The sequence below is a fragment of the Acromyrmex echinatior genome, chromosome 12, assembly GCF_024713525.1.
Source record: "Acromyrmex echinatior isolate Ae372 chromosome 12, ASM2471352v2, whole genome shotgun sequence".
Lineage (NCBI taxonomy): Eukaryota > Metazoa > Arthropoda > Insecta > Hymenoptera > Formicidae > Acromyrmex > Acromyrmex echinatior.
In genome coordinates this window covers 1,770,330-1,795,285 of record NC_141863.1, presented here as the reverse complement: position 1 = coordinate 1,795,285, position 24,956 = coordinate 1,770,330, and the positions used below count along the sequence as shown (strand labels likewise).

The 24,956-nt window shown below is 33.7% G+C and overlaps 1 protein-coding gene across 2 annotated transcripts in view; it reads right to left on the bottom strand.

Annotated features, from left to right (window-relative positions):
* The window catches only part of nAChRalpha1 (nicotinic acetylcholine receptor alpha1), a 189,825-nt gene that overhangs the window by 26,615 nt on the left and 138,254 nt on the right, over positions 1 to 24,956 (bottom strand). For both annotated transcript variants that reach the window (XM_087412067.1, XM_011052165.2), the window contains 2 exons: positions 13,794 to 13,974; positions 7,268 to 8,320 (listed from right to left, as the gene is read on the bottom strand). In XM_087412067.1, coding sequence (XP_087268193.1) covers positions 7,268 to 8,320; positions 13,794 to 13,974 — 1,234 coding nt within the window. The remainder of the gene's footprint in view (positions 1 to 7,267; positions 8,321 to 13,793; positions 13,975 to 24,956) is intronic.

Below are 24,956 nucleotides of genomic sequence, written 5' to 3'. Positions count from 1 at the left end.
ATGGTCCAGTATTGGTTGACAAAACCTCCGTTGTCAGTTGACAGGCTGGATCCTATAAAAGTAGTAGATACTAAAATGTTAAAATTTTTTGCAGCATTGTTATCAACACTTAATCTTCCATCAATAATATAAAATTTTCACGTTTCGTCCGCAACTTGATTGAGTCTTCGAACTTCAGTGCAAGTTTTTATATTGTTTCGGACTGTACAAAATCTGACAAAAATTCTTACATATTTACAAAAGATTTAACGAGTTACAGAAATTGGATTGTATTTTACTTATTTTTTATACATTTAAATTTATCTATCAGAATTCGCAATTAAAAATCAACTGTATCTTTAAAGTCTGACATTGTCAACAAATGGTTTTATATAATTATTTTGATAATCTAACAAAATTATTTTAATATCTGTATTTGTTATGTGCCACGTCACTTTTGTCGCGACACTTTATAACATAAAGTTTTTCTATAGTCTAGATTCCTAATAAACCTTGATTCTGCTATTTACTCCACTCGATTTCACTTATCGTTTTTGTTCTTTTTTTTGTCTACTCTTAAAACTTTTTTCGAATATTCGTTCTTACTAATATTTATGACTCATCTGCAAACGAATTCTTGAGTCAAAACTAACGTACTTTAATCTTCACCACGCATGTTTTCGATGTTAGAATATTATTGGTTATTATTCAACGAAAACTCCACTTCTTTTATCGTAGTGAAGATCCCTCTAATTCTGATCAAGTTAGGCTGTTCTCGTTAGCTGCGTAACACATCTCTGACTTAGTTTATAAGTTTGCCTATATCATATTGAATAAAGTCTGGTCAGAAGACAATGTCCGACTCTATTTCATTATTTTATATTACATACAACGCGCACGTAACATATTCAGCTAAATTATTAAATAGTATACAGTAAAACTATTCATTCTGTATACACGTTTTTTGTGGCAGTTACATATTTTTAATTATTTAACCATACAATATTTCCTTGGTTTTAAAAGTTGATATCGAATAATGCACTTTCCGTTCCAATGGCTTCGATTTCCTATGGCACACATCGAAACGCATGGAAACTTATACTGTACAAAAGTCACATATGGATCTCGTAAAGACAAAAGAATCTTCTGAGTCGCGAAAGTCCCTGGTGCATATTTAGTATCAACTTGGGTATATCTGTTACCCGACTTGCAGTGCTATAAAGACGCGTTTCTATCTCGCGTGATCCGCTGAAACACTCTCACGCGCAGATCCGGCAGCATGCGAAGGAAAAGATGATCGATCCCGCATGCTAAGGGGATGTATTGACTTCCTTAGACTCCCTTTGCGACAAGAAGGGAGCCGGGGACGATAAAACAGTCACCCAATACTTTTATGATACTTCCATGAGGACAATGCACTATGCCGTTATATAGAACTCGCTACCTACTTGTATCACTATTTCCTCCCCTCATATTTCTTTCTCTTTCTGTTGCGAGACCTGACGGAGAAACATCGCTCGCCTTGAGAGCACTTTCAACGCGTGATCTCGCTCTGTAGGGTCGGCATCCGTTTAACCGATGCTGAATAAACCATTAGTGAGCCGTGAAAGAATGACTACGCTTCTAGGCGACATCGGAATATAATTAAGGGCAATAAAAAGTTAATGTCAATCACGACAAATCTGTAATTATACAAAAAATTGAGAATATACGATATATATATTGTTATACACTAAAAAAAATTTACTAAATCTTAATACATATTTCTCTGAATAGTACTAATGTAAGTAAACATTTACTTACAATAAATAAATATTTACTCAATAAAAAGAAAGATAGTTAAATCAAATTAGTCATTTTCGTATCAAATAAATATGTTTACATTTACTAAGTATTTACTTAAAACTATTGAAACAAATATTCATTAAAATTAGTATTTTTTTCAGTGTAGTTAGTTAAAAGGGCTAATATAAAGCTAACTTAGTACAAATAAATTAATATTTAATAAAAAATAAAATTCTTAGCCTCTGTACAATAATATTCAACGTTTAATTATTTTTCAAGTTTTTTTCTATCACGGTCGGATTATTCAGGACTCTTTAGAATAAAATTGTCTCTACCATTCCGCGTTTTTCATTTTATTCATATAAAAAAAATCACCTCTTTTGTGATCATATTCGATTTCACGCAGTAGTATGGAGCGATATTATGTGATTTTATCAAATCGAGCAAAAACTTGGCTACGAGATTGGCTGCTGTGTCATCTTCGATATATATATATATATATATATATATATATATATATATATATATATATATATATATATGCAAATGCATTTGCATGCTCTACATATATACGTATGCATATACTTAGGGACACATATACATACCTATAACGTATATACGTTATTATATACTAACATACGTGGCATATAATGCGTATATTACTGTAAGCACCCATACGCATTATTCTATATAGGGCATTCTTAAAATAACGCATCTTACAGCTCTTTTATAACGTTTAAGAGAGATAAGGGAAATATTTTTCGGAATAATATGCCGTTACTCTAAAGAAATGTGATATGCATAAAAACACGTTTGCATTTTGCAAAAAGATTATATGGATATTTTTAAAGCGGACAAAATCAAATAAAATAAGAATCTTTCTATAAAACTGAAATGAATTTTGGCGAGTTAGATTCAATTTCTTTCATCGAATCTTAATATTGCAAAATGATAGATTTCTAGACGTTCCGCATTATGTACGCTCGTAAACGACATTTGCCGCAAAACGGGCGCATTTGGCAATGAGTGGTATTCTGCCGCAATGCGTTCTCCAGTATACTTTACTTGTATAAGTTACGCGCACGATATCGAGAATGATTTTAAATGAAGCTTCATTGAGCTTGGCTTATCGCGGTACTAGGATATCCGAAGATCTATCTTGGCAAACTACGTATCCGGAAATCAAGCCATATCCGGAACCGAAGTTCCAATTTAAGTAAACGACACGACAAATAGAATGCTCTGAAACTTGCGGAAACTGGACACATAATCATTTCTCGTAAAGCTCGGAATCAACTTTCGTTAGAAAAAATGTTGAAATGTTGCTGTTTCTCTGATTAAAAAGTGCAAGGTTTCTTTCGGAATTTCATGAATCACGAGTTGTATATTTCGTCGAGGCTTTCATTCCAAACATTTCAAATACATTTTTGTTTTATAAAGTGGGTTATACGATGGTCAATATTTTTTATGAATGTGAGGTTATCTCATTTTTATTGCACGCTTGGAAAACCGTACGGTGAATGCGAGCGAAAATAAAATGTAAAAAGGCTGAAAAGGGGAACGCTCCATTTTGTTTAATTTCAACCTTCTTCAGTATTTCCAACGTCGTTATTTCATGGCTGCTGCTATGGATTATGTCTATCGCCGAAATCCGGCAGAGTTGACGCTTCTTCGATTTTACGAAGGAGATTTCCAAATCTCTGGAGTATACGCGTTTGAGTCGGGTCGCGATACGTTCGACGCTATAAAATCCGAAATACTGCAAGAAACCAATTCGCGATTCACCTAAAATTCGAGAATCTGGGTCAGGTTCTACAAATCATATATATTGTATATATATGTATAGAATAATTTGGACAGTCACATATAGACGGGCGACGTGCGACGTTAACAAGTATCATCATTACGAAAATCGTTTTGCAATTTTCTTAAATACATATTTATATTTGGACGACTTTAAAACGACGTGCGAACATAAATCGATGCCAATCAAAAATTAAATTGAAATTGAAACAAATCTCGTGCATGCCAATTTGGCAATGCAAACTCGAATACGTTTGCAAATATTCCGCAAGTAATACAATATAGTTTTATTCGTAAAAATAATCAAAGCGCTCAAATTTTCGATTGTTCTCGACTCGAATCTCAAACATGGACGTGATAAGTGTACAGACTGTGCATTTCATATTATATCTATGTTAATAAAAAGAATTGAATCACAACAGCATCTCTCAATTCAGCATCTTTTATTTCTCTTTAATTCATCCTCTTCAAGAGTTTCAATTCAACGTCTTTCTTCAACTCGATACTTTAAAAAGAGAGAGCTATGATTCAAGCTATTTCAGTCTTTCTAAATCGATAGTGACATCTTCATAGAAATGCATAATCTTATTACGTTTATGATTTCACCGAATTTATTAATTTCAAGTATTCGTCGTGAAATCTCATAAAGTTCTGCGCTTTAATGACAGGACTGTACGAATCATCAATACAGTTTAATCTAATATAATGTTTTAAGAGTCGACACAGGAATGACAAGCCAACCCATTTGCACCTCATTTGTGGTGCAGCTACATACATATATATCTGCACTCTATTAGATTTTACCATATATTGTCTCATAGAAGAAATATTTTGCCATGAAACTCATTTTGGCTTATATCTTACGAATCTACGAAGCCTATTAAAGAACCAAATTTTAGAATTTCTTAAAAACATTTTAATGAATAAAATAGTATGTTCATGATGCAGATATTCTGTCTTTATTTTAATATTTCGTCTCTAAGAAGTAATATTTACGTCATAAAATCTTTTTGATTGCTTTTTTTATAAAACTGTGAAGAGCCGAATTTTGCAAATTGATTCTTATAAATTTTTTAACAATAAATTTATATACATCTTAACTGTACTATAGGACACATCGGATGAGATATCAAAATAAATTTTTATTTTGCCTTTTTCCCTAAAAAATAGCTCTGTACAAGCCTTCAGAAGTTTTTCCTGATTACGAATATCGTCAATTAAAACGCGATTCATCTAGTATTTTAGGCGTAATTTCAGCATAAAGAAATTCGTCTTCAACTAGAAGTTTCTATAGTCTCTTCTGTCGAGTCTTAATATCTTAAAATCTTAATATAGCGTTACTTCCAGTGCGATGACTAGGTAAATGAAAATCTCTGTTCGCATTATTCCTTGTATAATGGAAGTCAATAATCCTTTTATGTCACGCGGACTCGCCGATAACGAAAAATATTTCATTGCGTGCAAAATTACAAAGGCAGTTGCGTATGATACATATGACGTTATTGTCATTCGTATATCGCGTGACCGATGTACGTGTTATGATAGGAAACCGCCTCAATCATCATACCGGAATGCAACGCAATAAAACGTGCGGTAATCCTCTTCCACAATAGCATAAAGCTCTGCGATATACAAATCACCGTTCCTACTATAAAAGTTGCGTGCATCGCATAGGTAATCTAATGTTTTACAAACCACTATAACTAAATGATTTCGCTCTAATGATTTCACGAATTAATTACAATTAAAATCTGCTCCTTAAAAAATTATGTCAAATAAATCGATTCTAATATAGCGCTTCGCAATTTACCTGAATATTTTTTTAAATATGATTTGCAGGAAAACTTGCTGGAAATATTCTCTGACTAGAAAATTGTGGCATGTCGGCGATTGGCGGAAAGTTATAAAAAAAAAGTATATATCGCTTAAGTAAAACACAATAATGTTACATAAAATTATCGTCTTACAAAAGATTTTCTCAATTACATTAGTCGTAATTAAAAATTAATGTTAGCTGTGTTATATTTAAAGCATATTGATATCTAAAACAAGTTTGCTGAGCATTATAAACTTCCACAAACATTTCTCTTTGCTTCATTCAGCTTAAAAGTTACGTGAAAAAGTGGGCGTTTGGTTTTAAGGTCAGACGTCACACCATTAAAGGGCGATAGGGCACGAAAGAAGCGTATCGTTATTTATTTTTCTTAAGATTACATATCTATAAAATTTCATATGAATCAATGACTGCCAGCTGACAAGATGATTTCTTGCAAGCAGCTGATTTTTCAAGAAACAAAATTACACGAAAAGAATGCGACGCGACAATCGAAAATTTGAAGATACGCTTCTTATTTTAAACGTTTGCTTTAATGTGGATATAATCGCTCGAATTAACGGAGACAAAATATACAGCGATTTAATAAAATGGGAATAATAGATTTTATCAAACTGTTGGACATCGAAATTTCTATCTAAAATGTCACAGCACATTTTGAAAATTTTTTTCTGCGCTGAACACGATGCTGTCGGCAGCATTTACGTAGAATGTCGAGATTTTCAATAAATTGAATTGAAATGGGCTCAAAATGATGTTTTTTACAGCAAAACAAAAAAACTTTTTTTTTGTTTCTAAATAAAGTCTATGACATTTTTAAGTAAATTGGAACAGAAACTATTCCAACTTACTTAAAATCCTGATGCGCTACGTAAATTTTGACGACGGCATTCAGCGCGAAAAAATTATCAAGGCACAACACTATGGAGAAAAAAATAATCTTTTACAAATAGTGTTATATATTCTATTACATAAGTAAATGTTATTCCTACGCGAGTATCTCTGCTATCCTCTACTCTCAAAATGATAGCAATTAAACACCCGATATGTTTGCACGAGCGATAAAAGCAGTCGCGTACTGTTTACGAGTCCGTGTCAAATGCATCAGTCTCAATTCCTCCGGTAATAATCCGGAGATCGTGGTTTCCCGAAATACATTTCAGACAAAATGATCCATCGTGCGTATTGTGCGATCCCCGCTGATCTCTTGATACATAATCCGACTCTCGTAATTCGCGAATACGCAATTAAGATTAATTGTTATCAATTATATTTGTATTATTTATAATAATGACACCAAGAGATCATGTGTGAATTATTTTTGCAGCTACGCGTTAGGAATGAATTAGTTCTCTCGCGAATTTATAGAATAGATTTTAAAATATTGAAAATTACCTTTTTAATACATGAATTAACAATTACAAGTCTTTCAATTTTCCCTTTATAAAATTTAATTTATTAAAAAATATATTATATGATTCTAATATATTATATCTATTATAATTCTATATTTATTCATTTATATAGAATATATATTTACATAGATTTAATTACATAGTCATTTATTAATACAGAGATGAATCAAAAGATAATTCTTAGTATATTTAACGGTCCATCATATTTGAGAAAGAAAGATTATTCATATAACGTGGATATAAAAGTTCGCATAATTTTTGGTGTCGTAATCCAATATAACTTCGAATAAACGAGCGCACAAGTAAAATAGAACTTATTATTAAAGCATATCCATTTGACGCGTATTTCTTTCTTCAATATCATTTCAATGATAGCATTATCCGTACAATAACCCGAAACTCACGAATAAAAAAAACTGGCAAACATTAAAGGTGCAAGTATGATACTTACGCTCTCGAACTTATCCTTGTTCCTGGCATGCTGGGCAATGAAGCGGGCGTCGTCGATGGTCTTCTCGACCTCGCGTACCAACGGCTTCTCGAAGGTGGGGCTGACGTCCTCGTGAGCGTATCCAGGGCTAGCTGGCCCAAAGAGGTCGTCGTCTGCCCCCGGCAGTGGCAGCGAGGGTAGAGGCTCCTCAAAGCAGGGTGCGACGGTGCCGACGGTACTAACGGCGGCGAGGTCGTACCTCGTCGCCGGCGGTGGCAGACCGTGTGGCGGTACCTCGTACTCTCCGCTGAACCTCTTGCCGTAGTACGTATCGTACTTATCAGTCTCTGGAACATGGAACACATCGGTGAGGATGCCCTCGGGCGGCTTGCCGTTCGCCGCCTCGACATCATCTTCGTCGTCATCCTCGTCGTCGACACCGTTATCATCGATGTCGCCCACGCCGACCCCAGGGCCACCTTTGTTCTTTGAATCATCCTCATCGTCGTAATCGTAGTCGTCCTTCTTTGGCCGTTTGATCAGGAGAAAACGCGGTAGCACCTGGATGAACAGTATCCGTACCCACTTGGACATACGATGGGTGACGGGCGAGCGGAAATTCACGTTTAGCACGGCTATCGTGACGACCACCGACGCGGTCACCATCACCATCGTGAACAGCAGGTACTTGCCCAGGAGTGGCACCGTTAGCGACGTGGGCGGTATTATCTCGGCCAGCAGCAGGAAGAACACCGTCAACGAGAGGAGTATCGAGATCGACAGGGAGACCTTCTCGCCGCTGTCGCTCGGCAAGTAGAATACCAGCACCGATAGGAAGGATATGCCCACGCACGGTATTATCAGATTCACCGTGTAGAAGAGGGTCTTGCGGCGCAGGGTGATGTTGAACACGATGTCGGGATAGGGCTCCTCGCAGCATATGTAGAACGCCTCGTTCCTCACGGCAGGCACTTTTATGATGTCCCACTCGACGGAGATATAATAGTCGGTCAGGTCGATCCCGACGTCGATTTTATTCGAATCTTCGGTCTGCAGGAGATGCTGCAGATCGACCTGTGAACACAAGAAGAACGATCGAACGTGAATGGAATTGGATATGGTGTGCACACACAAATGCATAAAGGCAATCGTTTGCGATCTCGACCAAGTATAAAAAGTGCAAAAAGCGCAATCATAAATCTCCTTTCTCTGCAGTGACAGTGAATCGCAACGAATTATTCTTAGCGTTGGTTAATAATAATTATAGTTTTGCAAATGATTGTTGCTAAACACATACAGAATATTTGTCATGATTACAGCATATAGAATATGTTTTATTATTTACATTTTCAAAATGTTTTCAGCGTAATATTTCAATATTGAGATTTTCTAACTTTTGAACGTCGTTTAATATTGGTATAACAATAATAATTATATGTATAATATATATGATATATTATATATGAACATATAGTTTGAACGCAAATAATGTACTACATATGAATATTTTATTTTAAAATACATATTGCCGCGAAACTTACGTACATTATTGAAATAAATTTATGCTTTACATTAGTAAATATATAATACAATTTGCATATTGTATACAAGTTAAAAATAATTTTTATCATCATAATTGTAAATTATATCAGTAGTTAAAAATTGAAATTATAAAATAAAATATACTTTTTATTATATAAGTATAAAATAACACTAAAGAATTAAATTTTTTAATGTTTTGTAGCTTGTGATTATCATTTCATGAATATTACTTGCTTTTTTCTGTTAAAATTTTCCAAATGTCATAATTTGTACGCAAATAGAAAAAATTATAAATGTAAAAGAATATAAAAATTATTTTAGTAATTAAAATGGTTACAATTACATGAGAGAAATCAACAATAGTTTATTATTAATTTTATCTCATAGTTTTGTATGATATAAAATATGTTTAAAATAAAAACTTTGATATGCAAGAAAAGAAGTAATAAAAAGAAATACATTTTTTTACTAATTTCCTGCATAAAACAATTTGAATTAAAGTTAAACAAAATTAAATTAAATAATCTATTCATCCTTTTTCTTTCTTCTCGTTTTCATAGATAGCATTTTATATTATCATCAAAAAAATTTACTATAAGTACTAAGCAATACATTTATATTTATGTACACTTATATGCAAAGCATATCATAAGCCGACATCTTCCTTGCATACAATTGCATATAATATTGTAATCCATTTCAAGATTTGTAATCCAACTAATCTTTCGAACGAATCCTCTGAATCCCCGGCTTTCAAACTACGCGTCATTGAAACGATCTTAGAGGCCTAATCCAAAACTGCAATAGCTAAATCCCCAATCCCAATTGTTATTCTACTCCATCGCATCTGGCATCTTAATCCTCAACTCGGCAGTTCGATGCATACCAACATAATCGAAACATACCAACGAGAGGTAATCAGGAAACACAAGTACTTAGAATACCTAAAGATTGTTATCTTAGCGCGCTGTTTAATCGGTGCTTCGGATAATCGGAGTTACGGAAGGAGTTGGACGGACAAAGCGATGTGTGTGTGTGTGTGTGTGTGTGTGTGTGTGTGTATCATGGTTCTACATGTGTAAGCGCGTTGATGTACACGTTATTCCGTTAATTAACAATTATCTTGATTAGTCTATCAGCTTTTAAAAATTGAAATTGAAATTTGTCGTATGAAATGGCAAGTAATATTGAATTTTTAAACACACACACACACACACACATATATATTAATATTTTGATAGAGACATGAATATTTTTTGAGATACAATATCACTAATCAATTTGCATTTTGTTTTAAAATATTTTATATGCAAGAGATACCCAAGAAAGAAAAAAAAACGTATAAATGCAAACTATGATTTCACATCGTTTGAATTTGAAGAAAACAATAGCTCGAAAGAATCATTGTAGCTTAAACTGCTGCGTCTTGAGATTTATGGACTCTGCGACTTTTACACGAAGACATTTCTGATACAGCCCTTCGCGATAAATAATACCTCGCGGTTGACTTTCAAGGATATTCTGTGAACATATATCCACTTACATTCTAAAGCAATACAGAATGTTCTAAAGTATCGCGCCATTTTCTCTCACGTACAAATGCTTGAAGTTAAAAAGAATTGATTTCAGCTACTTATTTTAGTATCAAGATATTAACAATTTTAAGTATATAATTATTATAAACTTGAAGGATGTCGAAAACATCTCAAAATATTGTAAATTAAGAATTCCAAATTGAATTTCGCTTATGGAAATCTTATTCTTTATTTGATTCTTAGAATTTTCTTTTAATGAAATTTTAATACATAATTATTACTCATATATTTAATAAAAATTTGCAATCTAATAATGTTATAAAATGTTCAAACAAGTTGTTGCAAGGAGTTCAATTTCAATTTCAGAAAATCTATAACATGCCTGACACATCTTTGTGTAACTATATTCTATGTTCGGAGAACTTTTTTTGACCTACCTACTATCAGTGCGCTGCCCAAATTCCTTTTATCTTTCGGCACAATTTTCAAAATACGCGATTGTTTAAAAAGAGAGAGCAAAAACGTGGAAAGGAAGAGAGCGAAAAGAAAACGAACGAAAGAAATTGGTTATCTCTAATGGCTGCATGGAATACGGGTCTTGGTTATCTTAAAGTTTACGGAATTCGAATTAGGTTTGGAAAGCAAAATCGCGACCACCATTGGAGTTTCGCTGGATGATCCTCCCTGGACCACTTTCGAGATCTGTCGATAGTTCGATGAGCAATCACTGTTCGTTCACAGCGCCTTTCACGTGCGCATTTTCTCGTTGCTTTAATCGGATTCGTTTCCTAATTTTTCAATTTCAATCCTTGATTCCTCCTTCGTAGGGAATCAAAGTTTTCCCTTTTTAATTTCAATTACAGAAGAAATCAAACGAAAGGCTTAACGATCTATCCTTACTTTTTCCAATCTTCCAAATTTTGCAGAATGGAATAAAATTACAAATCGATTACACAAGCCATGTTTTAAAAAATTGTGTATAATAATTCTCGAATAAAATTAATAAATACCTTCTTGAAAAAAAAAACAGTATAATATTTTCCATTATAATATTACCTTTATGTCTAAAGAAATTAGAAATGAATTTTTATGTCATATTTTAACGTAATGGACGTAACTGATTTATATTGCTCCTAATGAAAGTATATTAGCGATAAATCGTTACGATGATTTATTAATATCGTAATATGCAATGATTTAAAACGACATGTAAAATTGACAAGAATATCGATCAAACAATATCGATTATCTATCCAACCTAAATCATGACTAAGAATTTCACAGTCGTTCCACTCTCGACTATCTCGATATCTTTTTCGCAGTGAAAAATACTCCCGATACGCACGCAAGACATGCCGATAGGGGGAAATTGAAACCAAAGCGCGGAAACGGAAGCTATCCGCAGGTGGATGAGAGGTTGATCATTGGCACTGGTGTGTTTTCGAAGTGGCTAGCGGACGAGCTTCTCTGTCGAAATGGCTTACTCTCGTACGGACGTGGGATTTATATCTACGTACTGCTGCTGTACAGCGGTAAAACTCTCGCAGACAGGCGGATTTGTCAGTGACGGATATATCCGTCAGTCAGCAAGAGGAGTCTCGCTTGTCGGATCGAGCACGAAGAAAAACGTAATGGATGAGACAAACAGGCGCCACGATATGTAATCGCCGAATTGTGACATTCATCGATGCTTTCTCTTATTTCTTTTTCTCTTACATATATCCATACTTATTGTTAGTTTCTGTTAAAATTAGAATTCGTAAAAAAGAGGTATATCGTCGAGGTATCGGAATGCAGTTCTCATTGCATCAATCGGAAATAGGTGCTTCGTTAAGTATTTTTTTTGTATCCTTTGTGAAATAATAAAGAATAAATTTAGCTGTGTAACTATATCGCAGTAATATAGGTAAACATAAAAATTTAATGATAAACTGGAGAAAAAAATAAAATGAGAGCAAATATATAATCGACTAAAATTTATTCTAAATTTCTTTATTTATCAAATAAAAAAGATTTTGTTTTTATTTAAAGAATAAATTAATAGAATTTTTTTCGGTCAACTAAAGATAATTTAGAACAATTGCACAGTGCAAATAATGTGTAATTAATGATTTGAGGGAAACGAAGCGTTGCAATTTTTAACTATTGCCGTACTAATACGCAATTTTTTTTTACTTTTGCAATTAATTGTCAGGTAAAGTTATCAAGGAAATTACAGTTTTTCTGTTTCTCTTTGTAGGGTAGTAAGACCAGAACACAGACGAGAGGTCGGCTAATTTACGGGTAAAGTTAACTGAAAAAACCGATCTTAAATATTTCTCATAAATACTGTTTAAATATTTGTATATAAATTTATCGAAATTTTTCATTTCAATTAAAAATCCATGTTTCAAAATCATGGAAAAAATTTCAATTACATCTACATAAATATAATATAATAGTTTGTAAATCATTCTATTTACTGCATATTTTTAAATCTACAAACATATTATCTGTTTTTTATCTATTTTATCTATTATTTATCTATTTTACGTATTTTCTGTATTATAAAATATTTTTGTAATAAAAACTATAATAACTTGTTATAACAAGATTTTTGAATCTTACATTTATAGAAACTATAAAAGGAAATAAAATATATACATAAAGTATATATAAATAATATAAATAAAATAATTCAAAAATTTCAGATGTAATATATTCATCATTACAAATTAATCCTAACTCGGGATTAATTTATGTAATATTTATAATTATATCTATACATTATTCGTAATTATACATATATATATAAATATTATAATAATAAATGACATTAATAATACTTTACTTTTGTACTTTTCATTTATAAATTTAAAAACACTTTATGTAAATTTAAAAAAGCTTTTATATATATATTATGTAGAATTATAATTTTATAATAAAAATAAAAAAATCTGACTTTTTCATAACATGTAAAAATACGAGTGCAATTTAATGCAAACGATGAATGTGTACATAACATTACTTAAATTACTCCCACTTTATCAAAAAGCTATTTCATAACAGACAAATTTTTATAATTAAAAATATCGCGAAAAAAATATTTTTCTACTTTTAGAAAGAAGAAAAGTATGATACTTGTTTACATTTAAGCTCGCGATAAAATGTTGCGCATAAAATATTTTACGCAACATTCTAATCTGCGTTATACATTAGAGAATGTAAATTCGAATACTTCACCACATGTGATAATCTTTGCAATTATTTCTGCAGAATTATATTTAGAAAATACACGTTATTTAGAGTTACCGTCTTACAGTTTCTGTTCTTTTTACATTCAAAATTATATATTACTTGTGATATATGTGTAATAAAACTAAGAAACTAAATTGTTAGTATAAATATTTGATAGGCATAAACTTACAATCTCCAACAAAATAAGAATTCGTAGTCGCATCAATTGATTACGTTTGAATTACAATACTTACCGTATAACCGTCGTAAGTCCATGAACCAAATTTCATAAAACAAGTCTGCTCGTCGAAGGGGAAGTATTCCACGTTGATTTCGCAAAATGATTTATAGATCGCCGGTGGTTTCCAGGTGACTCTCCCAGTGTGGTTTAAAATCGCTTTAGTCATGATGGTCACCTCGTAATTACCATCGGCACTGAAAAAGAAAATTCATAATTCCTTTAAATATTTTAAACAACAGCATAAAAAATAAAATATCGTCGAAGTTTTAAATAACGTGTTCTTTTATTGATGTATTTGGATATATTCGCCGATTTTATAACACTATGCATATCGCATATATTTAAATGGCGCAATATAGCACATTCATATTAAATATGCGATTACAAACGGAGTGTCATATTTTAACTCCGATCTTATCTATGAATGCCTCGACGAAATATTTCATATTTGTTACGAAAATGAACTTATAAGCAACGTAACTCCATTCTAGTCGAAATCGTTTCTGGATCATCCCTATTTTGCGAGACTTGCGCTTCGTGACAGAGAAGAAACGCTGCCAACGTGCAGAGAATCTACAACGTCATAGTAGAAAGTTAAAAGCTTCCTGCCATACGTAAAGCCAATAGAAACGGTTCCAATCGATATTCCGAATAAAGCGAGGCGACGCGACGCTTCAAATGTTATTGTGTGAAAATTTGACAAAGCGATGTACGCTTCGGTGCGTACATTGAACACGAAACAACTGTACCATCTATTGCCGCAGCCATCTTTCTCCTATAAATTCTTCTAGAAATTAACTTGATCGTTTTTCTGTTCTCTCTCTCTCTCTCTCTCTCTCTCTTTCTTCCTTTTTTTTTAAATTTGTAGAAATATTTAGGAAGCTACTCAGTTTATATCACTACCACATTTTTTTTATCAATCATGTAACATCAATGTGCATAATACAATATTTTTTTAAAGGGAAGAAGATTATTTAATACAATATTTTTTTAATACAAAATGAATAATCGCAAAGTAATAGAGCCTTTCTTCTTTTACTGTTCTTCATTTAATTTCATTTATAAAAAAATATAAAAATCTATTTTCTCTTAATTCTTATAAAGATAAAGACAATCGTTCTTATTTCTCTTATAAGATCATTAATGCGACAATTTCATGTTATTTTCATTCTACTGTGATCCTAAATTCTGTAGAAACAATAATTTTCATATTAAAGCCATCAGATTACCCGGTTATTCCGCGTTGTCAGTACGCGTTGCAAAATTTCGAGGAATTAACACTGAACGTTACGACGGTGAACTGGTGGCAGCCGAGATAAGAAAATCCGTCGAATAAACGATACAGCACCAGAGTACCGATGTTATTGCGCAGGACTGAAGACACAGAGTGCTCGTGAGAAATAAACTCGCCGAGGTAATGCGCTTGCAGGAATTTCTAATACGGATATTCGGGGTGCTATGGCCGCACCGTCACGTCGCAGCTGTCGCTACTGCGACCACACTTGTTGCACTATTTTCGGTCGGAGCCGGCCATGGCATTCTTATTAGTTCAGCTATCGCTGAATTCTGCTCTGCCATGTGTGTCGATCCGTTTTGCGCCGATTTCGCGCGAATTCGTGAATTTTTCATCCGACGTCTCGTTCCGCGCACGTGACGACGTTACCTCCGCGACTGATCTCCACTGAATCGAGACGGGGAGGACTCTTTGACATATAGATTGTCGATCGATGAAATAATTCATAACTTTAGGTATTGTAGTATAAGTAGCATTGTGAGACATATATATACAATTATAAGGGTGTTCTAGATTTATTAGATTAATGTTAATGACAAATTCCTAAGATCATTTCGAGAAGAAAATTATAATATTGAAATGTTGAGGCTGTAGTTTTTAAATAAGAATAAGTTAAAATTAATCAATGAAATTGTCCGAAATTTGCACATGGCGAAAAGAACAGATGAGAGAATAGAATTGATGCTTCAAAAACTTTCACTGAGCAATGTGCCATGTCTAAGCGCACAAATTTGGACAGTCGGTTGGTTAACTTTAAACTCTCATTTAAAACTAATGTATTCTCTCAAATTTGGAGTGGAATCTCATTTTAGAGAGTGAAAATTGAGCTAGTCTTGACAAAAAGTGGCTCAATTTTCAATCTTTAAGAGCGAAATTTTATTCTTCAGATTGAGATTCCCTCTAATAGTTTTAGAGAGTAGTGTCGACACGTATGTGATGGAATTTTCGTCTCAAAATAATAGGAATGCCATTAATATCTATCAGTAAATTTAAAGTATCATTTATTTAAATATCAAAAATGAAAAATAATATTTTGTTATCTATGTAATTAAGAAAATATTAGCATAATAAGGACCAAATATTATTTTTTTATTACAGCTGCAAAAAATTAGGATTTCTATAATTCTCAAACCAAATTAAAGATTTACGAGTATTTATTTTTAAAAAATTCAGCATATTAAAAAAATAAAAATTGCCAAAATATATCTACGAAAGCGAGTATTATAGGAAACACACACAACAAATCAAGAAAATTTAAACGTTATATGCATAATAAGACTTTTACGTTAACTGTTCGTGAAACGCGAGCATTTGTTTGCAACAAAAGTTAAAGCATATTGGATAAAGTTCGCGCGTCTGCAAATCCTATTATACAAGCTTCTGAGCGTTAATGTAGGTCTCTTACACTTTGTGGTCATCCGATAATTATATTTCTGTTATCAAACTCTGTATAGAGAAGCGTGCTAAAAATAAGGGTGACTCACCTAACTGTTACAGCTTAGTCTACAATACATGTTGCAGAATACAGGTTGCAGCAAAAATCACGAAATATAAGACTTTCTAACTCAAAACAATTATATCAGATGCATTGGCGGATGTTTCAATAAATTTTGTTGTACATTTACATTTTATCTTCGTTTGTATGTAATCTAGCAATTAAGCTCGAGAAAATTTTTTCTGACAAAAAATAATCGCCATCACTAATTTTTAAATCACGTATCATATTTCTGTCATTAAAACAATATAATATTTTGCGCTTCTGCTTTTGTTGCAGTCTTATGACTGTGAAATTAAAAATTTATTTTTTTATATATAAATAAATTTTATATACATATGAAATAGTTCAATAAGAGATCAATATTTATATTTAGCAATGCAATTTTATAATTTAAATAAAAATATTCTAATTTTATCCCATTTTTTAAAAACATCTCTACTTCTTACTGAAATATTTTTTGATCTGAGTTTTAAATTATTACCAAACTGTCTGTGTTACTTTCAAATACAACATAGAAAAATTTGTAACTTTTCATTTTATTAAAAAATACATGTAATATATTCTTAAAACATCAAATAATAAAACAAAAATAGAAGTATTTCGTTCATTATTTTTGAAAATTAATCGCACCACGCATCTATCAATCGTGCTCTAATTACGGCTGATCGAACGATTATCTTCGTGAATAATGAAAGCAGATGTTATAATTTGATAAGTGGGCCAGGAAACGCCGAAGTTAATTTGCTAATTTGTAGAACATCGCTTATAAGTCAACCGTGCTAAACATCGGTCGAAAGTGTTCTCGAGGCAAGTATCATTAGAACGGAACAGTGATAAGAGCGACTCGCGTAGTTGATAATACAGGACGACGGCTCAAAAGTGACATTTTAATCGTGGCACATAGTTGGACGATGCTTAAGCTTTGTTCTCAGGGCGAATGAGATTTCCCGGCGAGAGGAACATTCGCGTTGTTATGGGAATGTTACATAATCTCGGATGCTGTTACATTATTCTGCTGCCAGTCAGCGAAAGATATAATAATCGTTCACTTAACGATGAAACGATTCAAAGTTGGCGTTGTGATCACGATTATTTTATAAGTAAAGAGATTGTCTCGTGGAAATTCCATGCGGTAATAAAATAAATAAACTACGATATGACATTTTAAATAATGTTCCTCCCGTTGAATCTTTTGAAGAGTTACATAAAAGTAAAATTAAGAGATATATCTGTACATTTTTGCATTCTGAGGTTTTACGATTATGATTCATATACAACCAAGCTTAAAAGATACTTGAAAAAGAGTAAGAAATTTCTTGCGGAAAATTCATGTGTTAATAAAATAAATAAGTAAGACAATACGATATAAATAAGTAAGACAATACTTCAAATAATATTCCCTCGATTAAATTTTTTGAATTATATGAATTGTAAAATTATATATTAGAGATATATATACTTGTACATTTTTGTGTTCTAAGATTTTATAACTGTGATTCATGTAAAACCAAGATAACGCCTAAAAAGAGATCTAAAAGAAGAAGAAGAAGGGAAATTACAATGTTCCTCAGGCCGAGCCATAATTTTTGCGCTTCGCCGGTTAAAGACAAAGTGGACGCTGCAAGTATCGTAAGAAACGAGCGCGTTCTGTGAGTTACGTCAAGAAAGTTCGAAGACTCAATTAATCACGTTTTTTTCGTGCTCCAGACGTGCTTTATGGCGAGTTTCTTGCGCGGGCACGTCATGTAAATCTCAGAACTCTGTGCAAGTAGTAAAACCACCGCCGACTCCAACTCGACGACTTCGAGAGCCGCGGCATCGTCTTGTGGCAATCTTAATGATAACGTCGTCGTCTTTTCTCTCCCTTTTCCCTGATTCGATCGTCCCTTCCGGAAAGGCCGGACGAATTCTTTAAAAAAAACTTCTCTTTTCTATATGGCTCGACATTATGAAAGATGACGTCATTCTATCGCCAGCCATACAATTTGTTATGATATTTCTAACTATTGGATGCTCTAATTGATTAAATCAGTCAATTGATATTTGAAATATTATATATTATGTTGACTCTTTTATGCTTTTGTGTACTGATAATACAATCTATAACATATCTTTATGTACTCTCTAAATCTGAAAACAGCCTCTAAATCTGGATAGCCACTAATTACCCAGTGGCACTGGATAATCAGTAAAGTTCTAAATCAATGAACTAAAAAAGGAAGAATGTTTGAACATTATATAATTAAAATATTAATATTTTGCACGTTAATTTCAATCTTCCAATACCATCGAATTTATGCACTAAAACAAGGTTAGATCACATAATAAGGATTAGATAGCTTACGGATCTCACATTTCATTCACTGATTACCAACGGCATACTTGGCACTGATATCAGTAATTATTCATTGATTTAGAGAATATCCATACAGCACATTAATGTTGAATCAATATGTCAGAAACGTTGGATTGCAATATTGCGAACATTGTAGCAACAATGCGAAATGTAGATTCAATGTTGAAGAGACGTTGCAAAAACGTCTAATGTCCATTGAATTACAATGTCCGTGAGACATAAAAAATTTTTCGTATATTAATTAATTCAGTTTTATTATTAAAATAAGTATTATTGTGATTAACATCATATTCCGGAACACATACAACAGAATTATAATTAAAAAAAAAGTTTTTTTTTCCCTCATTTGAGAATAAATATTCAATTTGTGATTAAATTTGTTCAATATTCTTTTAACGTTGCAGCAACATTAACAATAAATGTAGAAAAATGAATATATTATAGATACAACATTGATGAAACATTGACACTTCAACATTCAACATCTCAACAATATTCTTTCAACGTTCAATGCTGTATGGAGTAACAAATGTTGTTGGGCGTAGTCCATGATTTCCTACAAGACCTCGTAATTTTCTTGGAATACACAATACGTATGTATAGACAAATTTGACATTTGCTCAATCTGCTACTACAAAGACTTGAATCGCGCTCAACGATTGTGAACAATGGCGCAAATGCTGATCTCGAATACGCTTATTTATAATCACGCCATAGAACGCGGAAAGTGCTGCCCTTTGCCAGGATTCGGTCTCTCGTGCCGCAAAAATATATATGACATGTCATTTGCGCGGTACGATGTATCTTACCGTCATGTAAAAACTGTTTTTCCGAAACTGGAACCGGGAAATTCTTGTGTCGAATCATGACGACAATGTCGATCGACATTGCGGATCGCCAGCTATTACGACCGAGGTCTACGATAATCTTTTTCGTCTTACTCGGAGAACGAGCAGGGTTCTCGTGCGGACCATCGGTATCCTCTTACCCAGCAGTTTGTCCCACCTCAACGAGGCAGTAAGACTCGATAAGACTCGATATATACTCTCGGGTTGAATGGCGGAATCGTTGCAACCGCGTTCCGCGCTGTGAGGCACTCTTTATAGAGAGTATTACTTACACTTGCCTCCCCCGCGATCGTTTCCAAAGGGGAAAGCTCCCTATTGTCGTAGATCTCGATGCTTACGATGTAGCGTCCACGACCTGAACGGACTGATCCCGCAATTGATAACGCGTTACGGCGCACAGGAGAGCGCTCTTGGAAAAGAGCATTGGGCGAGTTGGACGCGAGCAGAGCTTGGCGGTTGACACTTGCGAAATGCGAGTTGAATGGCTCAGTGAGAAATGGAAAGAGAAAGAGAAAGAGAAAGAAAAAGAGAAAGAAAAAGAGAGAGAAAGAAAGAGAGAGAGAGAGAGAGAGAGAGAGAGAGAGAGAGAGAGAGAGATCAAGTTATCCCATAAATATAACAGAAGTGAGTTTGGACGCGCTGTGGATTAGAGCTTACCGCTATATGGATACTTTTTCTTTATCTATACTCCCTGTTGTTCCATTATTGAGTTCATCCCCTTTTATATCAAACTCACGTCGTATTCAAGAAAACAATCGCGTATCGACGCAATTGCGACGCAACACGTATGTGCGATTACTTGGAGCTAACGAGACTTTGTTACCAGGCCACCTCACTCTCTTTCTGTCTTTCTCTTTCTCTTCCTTTTCCTCTTCTCTCTCTCTCTCTCTCTCTCTCTCTCTCTCTCTCTCTCTCTCTCTTTTATTCTCTTTCTCGCAAAGGCAACTGGAATGGATTACCACGGTGCGGTCTGGGATGAGCTGCAGGTGCAGTAATCCGGTGATAATGGAGTAACGAGATTCGCCCTCACGTACGTTTCCTGCATATTTTAACTCTGCATTTTGCGGCACGGTTGTACGTACGCTGCGCCGTCAGGTCGTTGTGCCTAAGCAACCCTTTGGCCGCCATCCTACCGATCCTTTGCGTACATATAAACGCATGTTCACTCCACTGATTGCATGGAGACTTGAGTAATTTCGTTGGATTCATGGCAACAACGATGACGATTCGTTTTCATCAACGATAATGATTATACTAAGTATTCATCACAAAAGAATAATTGTTCGAACTTTTACGAGTATCTAATGTTGCTTCGAACTTTTAAATGTTGAATAGCTCATTAAAAAACAAAATTCGATAACGTCTTATGTGATTGAATTAGAAGGAGAGAAAGAGAGTGAATATAATAATATATCATAGAAAAAAATCTAGTAATTAATAAGTAAAAAAAACAATATATAATTTTTAGTTAGCTTGCATAAAAGAATATTTCAATTTAATTTCAAATTTTGTAGTTAATAAAATAGTTTATTGAGCCACTAATAGCGAAGTTAAAAGCACTGGAGCGTATTAAAGCTATTGTACACTGATTTAATTTAAGTGTAAAAAAAATATAAATGTTATCGAATTATAAAATATAAAGGAAAGCTCCCTATTATGAAATAGGCACCTAATATGAGATAGCGATGTTTCTGCTAAATTAATAATAACTATCTATTGGTTCCGTCATGAATTTATTGTTCTTGGATTGAAAATTATTTAGTAGAAAATTCATTATTAGATCATGCCTGTAGTCATTGTAAAAAAAGATTTTAGAATTTGGTCTTCAAGTTCTTCATGAGCCTTTAAACATTGTTTAATAAATAAATATTTGGCAATAAATTCTTCATGTAGTGATAGAGTAAGATCGTACTAGAAAAATATGGGATATGTTGAATTGCTTAATTACAGAAATTAGATTTGATGATCGTAAAATTAAGGCGTAAGGCATGAAAATCGTAATATGAGATACCCAGGGTATTTCTAATATGAAATAATCCATACGCCTATGTCATAGCAAAAACCGTTGCTAAAGTATAAATGTTATTGTACAATAACAAAAAAGAATGAACGTCGAGTGCCTATTTCTGCGATGCTTGATTTCAATTACCTGAAGACGAGTTCTGGATATAATGTATGTATCGCATATTCATTTTTCGCGCATCCTGGCTCTGTTTGTTTATATTTAAGAAACATTAAATAAAGTTTTTTAGTTATAATACTGATATACTTTGCATTTTACTATCGATTTCTCAGAGCATCTCATATTAGGAGCACAATTGTTTGACTTTGAGATTTGCTTACTTTTTACATTTCTCTTTAATTTTCATAAAAAAATAAAATTTAAATTAAATTTTATATAACATTATCTTAAAGCTTATTAAATTCCCTTCAAAATGATCTATTATTTTTTTAAATTTTACCCATAAACTTCTAGCATTCATCCAAAATGAACTCAGTATCCTATAATAGGGGCCTTTCCTCTATATTTTACCAAACACCACAGTAAAGTGTATTAAGGATTTTGCAATTTAATCTGTAATATTTATATTGAACACACATCTTCACATCAAATTTCACGATTGCATCAGTGTGCACTGAATGCGATCAACAATTCACTGTAATTTTTTTATGTGTCGTTGAAGTGTTGGTGAATGATTTTATTAAATTATTTGCACACTTTTTTATAATTTATCTAAATCTTTTAATAAATTATTATAATATTCCGAATTGAAAATACTAAAGAATTGAAGCATCGAGTGATCAAATGATTTCTTAATTGATGTAATAATATAATATATGTATATACATAACGTGGCAATTACATCATTGTAATACACACATACACGCACGCACGCACGCACACGCGCGCACACACACACACACACACACACACACACACATCAGTACACATTATTAATTATTGAAATTTTATAAACTAATTGTAAACAATTTACAAATTATTTTGCATTTTGATTTAACAAATTAATTTGCCTAATAAAATGAGCTCGTTAAGCCGACAATATACAGCAATTAGTTTTAACATAACAATTTTGTGCTTTCAACAAAATATTCTCAACGAAACTAGTTCCACTAAATTAACAAAATGTCTCCCGAGCGCGACAATTATCTACGTTTGTCAGTAATGATTCGCATGCAGTGGAATTTCGCGCAAATTTGTTTTATCTATTTGATATTTCTTCCATTATGCCAGACCACAGCAATAGTTTACTCCTGAATGCGCTTCGCCTAACAAGAAATAAAGGAAGATATATAGTATCGGTGTAAAGTGCAGAAAAGCTAGTGGCGCCCCAACACCTTAGGTTAAGTTTTACATAATGTATCAGTGTTGTACCTATATTTCCTGGAAGGAACGAAAGAGGGGATCTCGTCGAGACAAGGATCGTCGGGAAGCGCGACTCATGGGGTTGCAGGAAGGCCTCAAAGCTCTGATGGAAATGAGAATGGCGGATTGAACGTCGCTCGCTTGAGTGGAGCTTAATAGAGCGGGTTAAGTTCGGTTTATTTGATACACCATCTCGACGCCTTAGATGAGATTGCCTGCCGCCGTCCTACGAGACCCGATTGTCCGTAGAGCATACGCCAGAAGCCGCTGCTTACCCCCTCCCACCCCAGGAATCAGGAGAGTGTCATAAACCCTTTCAAGACGGAGAGACGTTTTACTATCTCTGAAAGCCTTTGGTAGATTTCAATGAAATTCAGTATCCTCGTCTTTGTAGTTGTATTGAAATACTTTCTTAACGAGAATATAAAGATTAAGTCGCAGCAAAAAAGGTTTACTGTTTTTCTATTATTTCTGTATCAAATAGATTAAGAATTATAAAAGTATAATAAAGAAGATTTCTTTTAAACAAATAAAGGATAAAATTAATGCCAACAAATCGCCGTAATTTTGCTCTAAAATTGACAGATATAACAAACTTTTCGCACACCAAGCTAAATTTTTAAGCAACTTATAATATTCATTTAAGTAGCGATACTTTCCAGAAGGCACGAAAAAATGGACACGTGTACCAGTAGCGATATTTTGTATCGATTTAATGGCTGCAAGAGTCGCGTCAGCGGGCGCGAATAATTAATTTCGACCCATTCTGAATTAATGGTTCCCTAATTTGGACTTACGTAATTTGTGGTTTAGCTAACCGCACATTATGCATCACGTTATCGCGTCTGAGTATTACGCGCACGGCGAAGACCCGCGGCGGATGAAATTCGCGGTCGTGGATGTCGGCAATATCCAGTCTGTCGAAATGTATCGTATAATCTCGCTTTATAACGTCTGCCGACGGATAATTGGTAACGCACCATTTATCTGATTGCCTCTTAATCGTTTTCATCTACTTTAATTTACGATTATCCTATGAAATGGACATCGTTAGGTTACTACCGACATCTTCGAGGTTGTATATTCGGGACGTAACTTTTTTCTACGCGATTGCTTACGCGCAGGGATCATTCGGTCGTGAAATGCGGTGAGGGTGCAGTGTCCGTCGCCGTTGGACAAACGAATTTACCTCCCCAGAGGGAGGAAGGGAATCCTGAAACCTCCTCGTAAAAATGTCGTCGCCACGATAGAGAGCACGTTTTATTTCTCAATGTTAGAGAGACTAGCCGGAGACTAGCTATCGCAGCAGCGTCCGCTCGTTTTTGCGACGTGGATTTTCAAAATATCCGACGGGAGAATATGTTGCAGGAATATCCTGAGCGAGGCTTTATGGGAATATCTACTCTCCTAACGCTTCGCGCTAAAATCCTATGAAGTATAGCCGTTTCGCGGTGACGAACGAATATAGTTAGAGGGAGCTTTCCATTTGGTGACACAAGGTATCACTTTATCTTTCTTGACATTCAATAAGTAACAAAGATAAAACGACACCTGTGTCAACTTGTGTCATCAAATGAAAAGCACCCAGAAACCTCGCGTTACGAATAAAACCACTGCGATCACGAGACGCGAAAGAGGTTCATATTGATGACTTAAAGACAATATCGTACACATTTCTACTATTATTAATATAATATATGAGGAGCAGACTTTCAAAATGCGTTTTGTCCAAAATTTGTAATTTTCAGAAAACGAGAAAAAAGAAGCTCTGCATAAAAGAAAATTACTCACTTTA